At 55.5% G+C, this 8898-nt stretch overlaps 1 protein-coding gene across 1 annotated transcript; it reads right to left on the bottom strand.

Moving 5' to 3' along the window:
* Positions 1-5701, bottom strand: LOC117096388 (cytochrome P450 2D17-like). The gene is made up of 9 exons (XM_033233759.1): positions 4821-5701; positions 3344-3515; positions 2635-2787; positions 2386-2546; positions 1762-1938; positions 1430-1571; positions 1038-1225; positions 442-583; positions 1-338 (listed from the first exon to the last, which is right to left on the bottom strand). The coding sequence occupies exons 1-9, from the start codon at positions 4998-5000 to the stop codon at positions 160-162; spliced, it is 1494 nt and encodes a 497-aa protein (XP_033089650.1). The 5' UTR covers positions 5001-5701; the 3' UTR covers positions 1-159.
* Positions 5702-8898: the final 3197 nt, after the last annotated feature.

Here is an 8898-nt window from a genome sequence, read left to right as displayed (position 1 = left end):
AGTGAGGGGTAAGCGCTGATATCAGGCAGGTGACTCAACACAACCAGGACCTTGGCAGGGGCCCAGACTGGATTCAGAAACCAAGTGGGAGCCACTAGATTCATTTTCAGTACAACAGGGTCCCAGCTGAGGAGCAAGTTGGGGGCTTGATGCCCAACTCTAGCGGGGCACAGCACAAAGCTCGTAGGGGGAAGGGGTCACCAGAAAGCCAACAACATGAGAGTGGCTGGGCCGGGGCTGTCCGGCGGGCACCGAGAAGCTGAAGCGCTGCAGCAGGCAGGTGAAGAAGAGGAAGAGCTCCATGCGGGCCAGGGGCTCCCCGAGGCATGCACGGCGGCCTGTGGGGAGGGGAAGGGAGGGGTGTCAGTGAGCCTGGCTCCCGGGCAGGACCCCTGCAAGATTCTATGGAAGCAGGCAGGGAGCCGGGCTCCCCACAGGCACCTGCTGAGAAAGGCAGGAAGGCCTCTGGCTTCACAAAGTGGCCCTGAGCATCCAGGAAGTGTTCCGGGTGGAAGCGGAAGGGCTTCTCCCAGACGGCCTCATCCTTCAGCACTGATGACAGGTTGGTGAAGAGCGTCGTCCCCTGGGCAGGAGGGGCAGGGTGAGTGGGGACTGGGTTCTAGGATGCTGGGACCCCTGCCACCAAACACACGGGGGACACACACTGCCTGGCACACAGCTGGACTCTGTCAATTAGTCTGGCACCCGAGAAGCTCCTGGGCACCCTCTCTGACCCCATGGCAGGGCGCAGTCACACCTCCCAGGGGTGCCCACGCTGCCCCCTCACCCTACAGGCACTGGGGTCCTCCAATATTCTGGCTGGTCCTGGTTTGTCTTCCCTACTAGACTGGGGCTCTAGATGGACAGGCCAGCCCTGCCTCTACTCTGCACCCCACACCCAGGCTGGGACAGTTGATGTGGTGGCATTGAGGACTGGGTGGCCAGGGTTCCCAGAGTGGGCCCACCTGGCAGTGGCCATGCTGGGGCTACCACCAGGGGCTGGTGCTGAGCTGGGGTGAGGAGGGCTCCAGGCCTACCTTAGGGATGAGGAAGCCCTGCACTTCGATGTCACGGGATGTCATGTGGGGCACATTCAGGGGAACAATGTCCCCAAAGCGCTGCACCTCGTGAATCACGGCAGTGGTGTAGGGCATGCGAGCCTGGTCACCCATCTCTGGTCGCCGCACCTGCCCTATCACGTCGTCGATCTCCTGTTGGACACGGCCTGGAGAGACATGGGTCCCCACAATGGGCCAGCACTCCGGGGACCAGCCCTAACCCTCTCCTGCCTCCTGTGTTGGAGGAGGTCAGGCTTACAGGAGCCTGGTCAAGCCTGTGCTGGGAGCCCTGGGTGTCCTAGCTAAGCTCAGGGGCTCCCGTCTGTACCCTTCCTCCCTTGCCCCCTGCACTCGGCCCCAGCTGGACTCACGCTGCACATCCGGGTGCAGGACCATGAGCAGGAGGCCCCAGGCCAGCGTGGTCGAGGTGGTCACCATCCCAGCAGAGAACAGGTCAGCCACCACCATGCGCAGGTTCTCTTCATTGAAGCTGCTCTCGGGGTTCTTCTTGGCCTGAGCAGGGCCCAGAGGGTGCTCGGGGACAGAGCGGGAAAGCCTCCAAATGTCCTCCCATTCTGCACCTGTCAGCCCAGGTGCCACTCACCAGGTAGTCTAGCAGCCCCACCTTTTGCCTGGCCACTCCTCATTTCTCCCAGGAGCTCAACCCACCACCCTTGGTCCCCACCATGGCAGCCGCTCTCACCTTCTCCATCTCTGCCAGGAAGGCGTCAGTCAGGTCTCGGGGTGGCTGGGCTGGGTCCCAGGTCATCCTGTGCTCGGTCAGCAGCTCATCTAGCTGGGTCAGGAAAGCCTTTTGGGAGGGTAGGACCTTGCCAGCCAGCGCTGGGATGCGCAGGAGGAGGGGGACGGCATTCAGCACCTACAGCAGACACAGAACGGGGTCTCAATCTCTCCTGTGCTCTGCGTTCACCTGCACCAGTCTCAGGCCCCAGCTGTCTCCAGGGAAGACCCAGGGCCGGCCTGTCTCCACCACTGACCTCCCCAAGTTCCTCCTCAAGTACCAGCCTCCACCCTCTCTCCTTGCCTTGGGCTGCCAGAGGAGAAATCTAAAATAAAAATCTCTAATGTGGACAGGAAGCACAGGGTCCTTGGCCTTTCTTGGTGCCCCGTGACCCGGGCATACCTCTCCCCTGACCGTGTCTGAGATTTCTCCTCCTCCTCCAGGCCCTTCCTCTAGCAGTGAACTCTCCTGGAATGTCCTTTCCCAAACCCTTCTACGCAAACCCACTCCTCTGAGGCCCCGCTGGAGCCCGGGCACCTCTCAGGAGCTCGCCCTGCAGAGACCCTGCGGTCCCTCGCTCCGCACCTGGGGCAGGAAGCTCGACTCCTCCTTCAATCCCTCCTGCGCTAGGTCCAGCAGCCTGAGAAAGCGAGGGTCGTCGTACTCAAAGCGGCACCCGCAGGTAAGGGAGGCAATTACGTTGCTCGCCGCTTTGTCCAGGAGGCCATTGGGGCGAAAGGGGCATCCTGGGGGAGGGAGATGCGGGTCAGGGGTCGCTTTCCCCGTCTCCCACCTTCCCAGTTCCCGTCTTGTGCCCCTCTGCCCATCACCCACCGGCTTGGTCGGCGAAGGCGGCACAGAGGCAGGCGGCCTCCTCGGTCACCCACTGCTCCAGCGACTTCTTGCCCAGGCCTAAGTTGCGCAAGGTAGACACGGAGAAGCGCCTCTGCACGCGCCACGCGGGCCCGTAGTGCGCCAGGAACACCCCTGGGGGCGGGATGCACACGTGGGCGTGGCCATGAAGGCCTTGGCCCCGCCCTCCACCGCCCACTACAACCCTGTGGTTTTCCTGGTCTTCCGCGGTCCCTTAATGCATCCAGCAGAACACCGGGCCTGCTCTTTGCTCACCTACCTTGCTTGGGTCTTGGCCCCACCTTGGCTCTTCCGACCCTGACTGCCTTTCCACTCAGGGAAGATCCCGCCCGCCCCGTCCCGCCCATATTGAGCCCACAGCACAGCTGGGACACCCGCTTCCAGTTGGGAAAGGCGCTTCCAGTTGGGAAAGGCGCCGGCTGCTCTTACCAGGATCCTGGCAGGTCTGTGCAGTTGCCCCACCCACTCACCACAAGCCCCGCCTCCTCCCGCCCACACACTCGCACCTCCCCAGTGGAAGTGGTTTCCTGGTCCGCTGTCCCCATCCCACTCTCTGGCCTTTCTGTGTCCCAACTCCACGACCCCGCGCCCTCTCGGCCCAGCTTGGGCTACGGTCACCGCCCACTCAGGGCCCAAGGAAACGAGATGTCTGTCCCCCACTGCCGCTTGCCTTGGGAGCGCGGCCCGATGCCCAGGACCTGGTAGATGGGCAGAGGCGGGCGGTCGGCAGTGTCCTCGCCGCAGGTCACCAGTGCCTCGCGCACAGCCGCCAGCCCATTGAGCACGACCACCGGCGTCCAGACCAGCTGCAGGCTGAACACGTCCCCGAAGCGGCGCCGCAGCTGTAGAGGGTGGGTCAGGGCCTCGATCAAGCCAGGGTCCCCCTAGACTGCAGGTCCTAGTCCCAAGTGAGCCTTGGGCGACCCCCGGGGCTACCAGGAGTGAGCAGGTGCAAGGAGGAGATCGGGCCTCCTGATCCTGGGGCGTGGGGGTCACACCTTCTACGATGGAGGAACTCAGTTTGAATGCGTCACCCAGCTACGACCTTGCAAGAGTCACTGAAATTGCCAATAGGGCCCAGTTAGCATCCCATTTTACAGCTGATGGTCCATGCCGGTGAGCAGTGAGGCCTGAGGACCCACAGTGCAAAAGGTTTGAACCGGGTCACTATATCCCTTCATCCTCGATTTCTAACTTATTCATTTCTTTAGACCATGTCTGGCTCTGTCACCCATGTTGGAGTGCAATGGTGCGATCTTGGCTTACTGCAACCTCCACCTCCCGGGTTCAAGCAATTCTCTTGCCTCAGTCTCATGAGTAGCTGGGATTACAGGTGCCTGCCACCGCACCCGGCTAATTTTTGTATTTTTAGTAGAGATGGGTTTCACCATGTTGGCCAGGCTGGTCTCGGAACTCCTGACCTTGTGATTCCCCCACCTCAGTCTCCCAAGATGCTGGGATTATAGGTGTGAGCCACCGTGCCCAGCTGTTGATTTCTTACTTACTCATTTATTTAGACATTGTCTGGCTCTGTCACCCAGGTTGCAGTGCAATGGCACAATCTCTGCTCACTACAACCTCTGCCTCCTAGGTTCAAGCAATTCTGCCTTAGCCTCCCGAGTAGCTGGGATTAAAGGCATGTACCACTGTGCCCAGCTAATTTTTTGTATGTTTAGTAGAGACGGGGTTTCGCCATGTTGGCCAGACTTGTCTGGAACTCCTGACCTCAGGTGATCCGTCCACCTTGGCTTCCCTAAGTGCTGGGATTACAGGCGTAAGCCACCGTGCGCAGCCTGATTTCCTGATTTAAACGGCACATAGGACCCTTACTTTTCTTCCATTCCCAGGGCCTTTCCTTCTGGTGTCAGCCGAAGGGACTTTGTACTCCATAACACATGCTGCCCAATGGGATTGCACGCCCATTGCCAAGTCCAGCCCCACCTCCAGGCCCTTGCCCCACTTTTTCTTGGCCTTTGGAAAATCTCATCTTTCATGCCATGCATAAATGCCCTCCCCCAGGAAGTCCCTCAAATCTGCTTCCCCTTCTCAGCCTGGCTTCTGGTCCAGACTGTGGCTCTACCCACCATGTTTGCTGGTGGTGGGTGATCCTTCGGATGTCTGCCACCCTCCAGGACCTCCTCCCTCACCTGGTCGAAGCAGTATGGTGTGTTCTTGAAGTCCACATGCAGCAGGTTGCCCAACCCAGGGAGTGGCAGGGGACCTGGTGGGTAGCGTGCAGCCCAGCGTTGGCGCCGGTGCATCAGGTCCACCAGGAGCAGGAAGATGGCTACTGTCATGGCCAGGGGCACCAGTGCATCCAGCCCCATGACTGCCTTGCTGCCCACTGGGCTCCTCTAGACACACCTGGCATCCCCACCCCACCAGCCACAGAGGACCAGGCAGGACACTCTCAGCACATGAAGTGCATGATCATTCCCTTATAAAAGCTGATCATGGCCTTTGCCCTCTGCTGTGAGCCAACCTGCTGTGTTGACTGTGTTGCCAGTGGGTGCAGGGTCAGGCCAGGGTGGGTAGGGGCTGCTCCAGAGGTCCTTGACCCTGCTGCTCACTCTTGGTGCCTACCCAGGTTAGGGTGATGGGTGAGAAGTAGCCTGGCATGAGAGCTCCACCCAAGCTGGAGACATGGGTTGTACTGGGTGCTGAGCTGTGTATTGGGAGCACGGCGGGAAGGCTGTGAGTGGACCAATGCCCCACCGTCATCATGACCTTGAGGAGCAGGAAGGTAACACAGCTGACATGAGAAGCCAGTGGGGCCATGAGGGTCATGGGGACTCCGCCCCAGGCTGGAACAGGACTTTCTGGGAAGGATCCATGGAGAACTTTGTATAGCTGACTGAGGGGCTGCCTAGCACTGTAGACCACAGCACTGGCAGTGGGAGAAAGCCCCCCCTGGAATCTCCTGTGCAGGTGGCCTGAGGGGCAGCAGGAGGCCGGCGGCTGGAGCCTAGTCTTTTCAGGTCTGGATGAAGACTGGATCTGGGGAACAAAAGGCAGGGAGAACAGTTTATTTAAAATTAAAAAAAAAAAAAAATAAAAAGTTTTTTTGAGAGACAGGGGCTTGCTCTGTTGCCCACGCTGGCGTGCAGAGGTGTGATCAAAGCTCACTGCAGCCTCAAACTCCTGTGCTCAGTCAAGAGATCCTCCTATTTTCACCTCCCGAGTAGCTGGAACTACAGGTGCACACCATTATGCTTGGCTAATTTTTTTTGTTGAGATGGGTTCTCACTATGTTTCCCACTCTGGTCTCGAACTCCTGGTTTCAAGTGATCCTCCTGTGTTGGTCTCCCAAAGTGTTGGGATTAGAGGCGTGAGCCACCTGGCCCAACAGAAGTTTTGAGGCCACTCAACTGACAAAGAGAGCAAGACCCACGTCCATCTGGGGACTTCTCAGATCTGGCTTGTGGCCTCCCAAACTGGCCTCAACAGAATGAATGTTCCTGTCCTACGTGGTAGCACCCTTCTACCACGGACTGTGAGAGAATCAAGGTGCAGGGACTGGTGGCCCTTTATACATTACCTGGATGCACTCTTGGCCTTTTGCGGTGTCAGACCCCCCGCTCAAGCAGTCATCATGATGGGGGTATGAACGGCAGGGACGGGCGTGCCTGCAACGTAAGCAGTGTCCTCCCGAGTGCCCTCTTTACCAGCCAGAGGCCTGTAATTCAAGATACGGGCAGCATGAGGAAAACCTTCAATAATGATGCCTATGGCCTTTTCCAATCATTGTGCACCTGTGGCTTCTACTGATAGGGCACTTATGTGCCAGAAACTGCTGGTCACACTGTGTGTGCTCCAGCTCATTAATCCTCCCACAGCCCCCTAAGGAGGTGGTTTTATGGTCCCCAAGGCATAGAGACCAAGATTCAGAGATCACATAACAAGGTTCAAGTCACAGAGCGGTGTTAGAGTCCACATCCAAAGTGTATGCTGAGCTACTACTCTATACTGTTTGGACATTACATTCTATTAATGGTCAGTATAGAAGTTTCTGGGATTTATTATTTTTAGGGAACAGATCCAACCTGCCTTCCCTGAACACTGGAACTGCTTGTGTCACAGTGAAAAGTGCACTGTGCCCTGGCACGCCCTCTGGACATTGCCAAGTGAGATGGTGTGAAAATACATCAGCAAGTGGTAGATTAGGAAACTCCGGGCTCACTCTCCTAGACAGCTCAGGGTTAACAAAGCTATAGGAACCAAAACATCATTGTGAGAATTCTAGAGACTAGTTAGGATGCTGCAATGCCAGCTGGTGCAGCGCCAGGAAGGGACTGCACTGGAAGGGTAGTAAAGTTGAGCATTTTGCTTGTTCTTGCCCTTCCCCCTGCCAGGCACAGCAATGCCACTGGGAGGGACCCTCCAATTCCCAGCTCCTCCCATGGGACAGGTTTCTGTTGGGTCTGACTCATCCCCGAGTGCTGAGTGGCAGGGTCTGCCCTCAGAGCAGCACCTCTTGAGTTTCCACAGCTGCCAAGGGGGTGGGATTATGGGCAGTGGAATAGTTGTCTCTGGGTATCCTGGAGGGGACTGGTGCCAGGATCCCCGGTAAATACCGAAATCCAAGGATGCTCAGGTTCCTTATGTAAAATTGCATAGCATACCTATGCATATGCTCCTGTATACTTTAAATCATCTCTAGATTATTTATAATACCTAATACAGTGTAAATACTACGTAAATAGCTGCTATACTGTACTGCTCTTATTTGTATTTTTAGTTTTTATCCTTTTTTTTCCAAGTATCTTCGATGTGTGGCTGAGTTTGTGGATGTGAAGCCTGTGGGTACTGAGGGCTGCCTGTACCCTAGAAACAGAGATGGAAAGCTCCAGGGGCAGGATGGGCCTGCAGGGAGGCAGTTTAATGGGTAAAGTTTCAGTTTCATAAAATGAAAACGTTCTGAAGATTGGTTGCACAACAATGTGAACACACTTAACACCACTAAACTGTACCATAACTGTTATGATGGTAAATTTTTTTAGCCACAATTTAAAAACTTGTAAAGTTATTCAAAAAATAAATGGCCGGCCGGGCACGGTGGCTCAAGCCTGTAATCCCAGCACTTTGGGAGGCCGAGGCGGGCGGATCACGAGGTCAGGAGATCGAGACCATCCCGGCTAACCTGGTGAAACCCCGTCTCTACTAAAAAATACAAAAAACTAGCCGGGCGACGTGGCGGGCGCCTGTAGTCCCAGCTACTCGGGAGGCTGAGGCAGGAGAATGGCGTAAACCCGGAGATGGAGCTTGCAGTGAGCTGAGATCCGGCCACTGCACTCCAGCCTGGGCGACAGAGCGAGACTCCGTCTCAAAAAAAAAAGAACAAAAAAAAAAAAAAAAAAAAAAAAAAAATAAATGGCCACGTACACACCTGTTAGAATGGCTTAAATCCAGAACACTGACACCACCAAATGCTGGCAAGGATATGAACCATCAGGAACTCTCATTCATTGCTGGTGGGAGTACAAAATGGTACAGACACTTTGGAAGACAGTTGGGCAATTTCTTTTCCATTCTTCAATTTTTTTTTTTTTTTTGAGACGGAGTCTCAGTCACTCTGTTACCCAGGCGAGGAGTGCAGTGGCGTGATCTTAGCTCACTGGAACCTCTGCCTCCTAGGTTCAAGCAATCCTCCCACCTCAGCCTCCTGAGTAGCTGGGACTGCAGACATGAACCACCATGTCCGGCTGATTTTTGTATTTTTAGTAGAGACAGGGTTTCACCATGTTGGCCAGGCTGGTCTTAAACTCCTGACCTCAGGTGATCCAGACAGTTTGGCAATTTCTTACAAAACTAGACATACTCTTACCATACAATCCACCAATTGTGCTTCCTGTACTTACCCAAAGGAGTTGAGACCTTATGCCCACACAAAAACCTGCAAAGGGATGTTTACAGCAGCTTCATCTTTAATTGTCAGAACTTGAAAGCCACCAAGATGTTCTTCAGCAGGTGAATGGATAAACTGTGGTACAGCCAATGGAATTATTTATCACTAAAAAGAAACAAGCTATCAAGTCATGAAAAGACATGGTTGAACCTTAAATGCACATTACTAAGTGGATGAAGCCAATCTAAAAAGGCTACCTACTATATAATGTCAACTATATGACACTTTGGAAAAGGCATAACTTTGGAAAAAGGCTCAGTGGTGAGGGACTGGGGGGAAGAAGGAATGAACAGTGGGACAGAGGATCCCTGGGGCAGTGA

The sequence above is a fragment of the Trachypithecus francoisi genome, unplaced genomic scaffold, assembly GCF_009764315.1.
Source record: "Trachypithecus francoisi isolate TF-2019V2 unplaced genomic scaffold, Tfra_2.0 Lachesis_group14, whole genome shotgun sequence".
Classification (NCBI taxonomy): Eukaryota; Metazoa; Chordata; class Mammalia; order Primates; family Cercopithecidae; genus Trachypithecus; species Trachypithecus francoisi.
Note: the sequence above shows the minus strand (reverse complement) of the source record. Positions and strands in the feature narration are given on the sequence as shown.

Excerpts from the sequence above, each read along its gene's own strand:
- LOC117096388 (XM_033233759.1), bottom strand. The coding sequence starts at position 5,000 with ATGGGGCTGGATGCACTGGTGCCCCTGGCCATGACAGTAGCCATCTTC. Across the intron at positions 1,572-1,761 it reads TCCTGGCAGAGATGGAGAAG|GCCAAGAAGAACCCCGAGAG; the intron begins GTGAGAGCGGCT and ends GGCCCTGCTCAG. Across the intron at positions 1,226-1,429 it reads CCTGCACCCGGATGTGCAGC|GCCGTGTCCAACAGGAGATC; the intron begins GTGAGTCCAGCT and ends ATGTCTCTCCAG.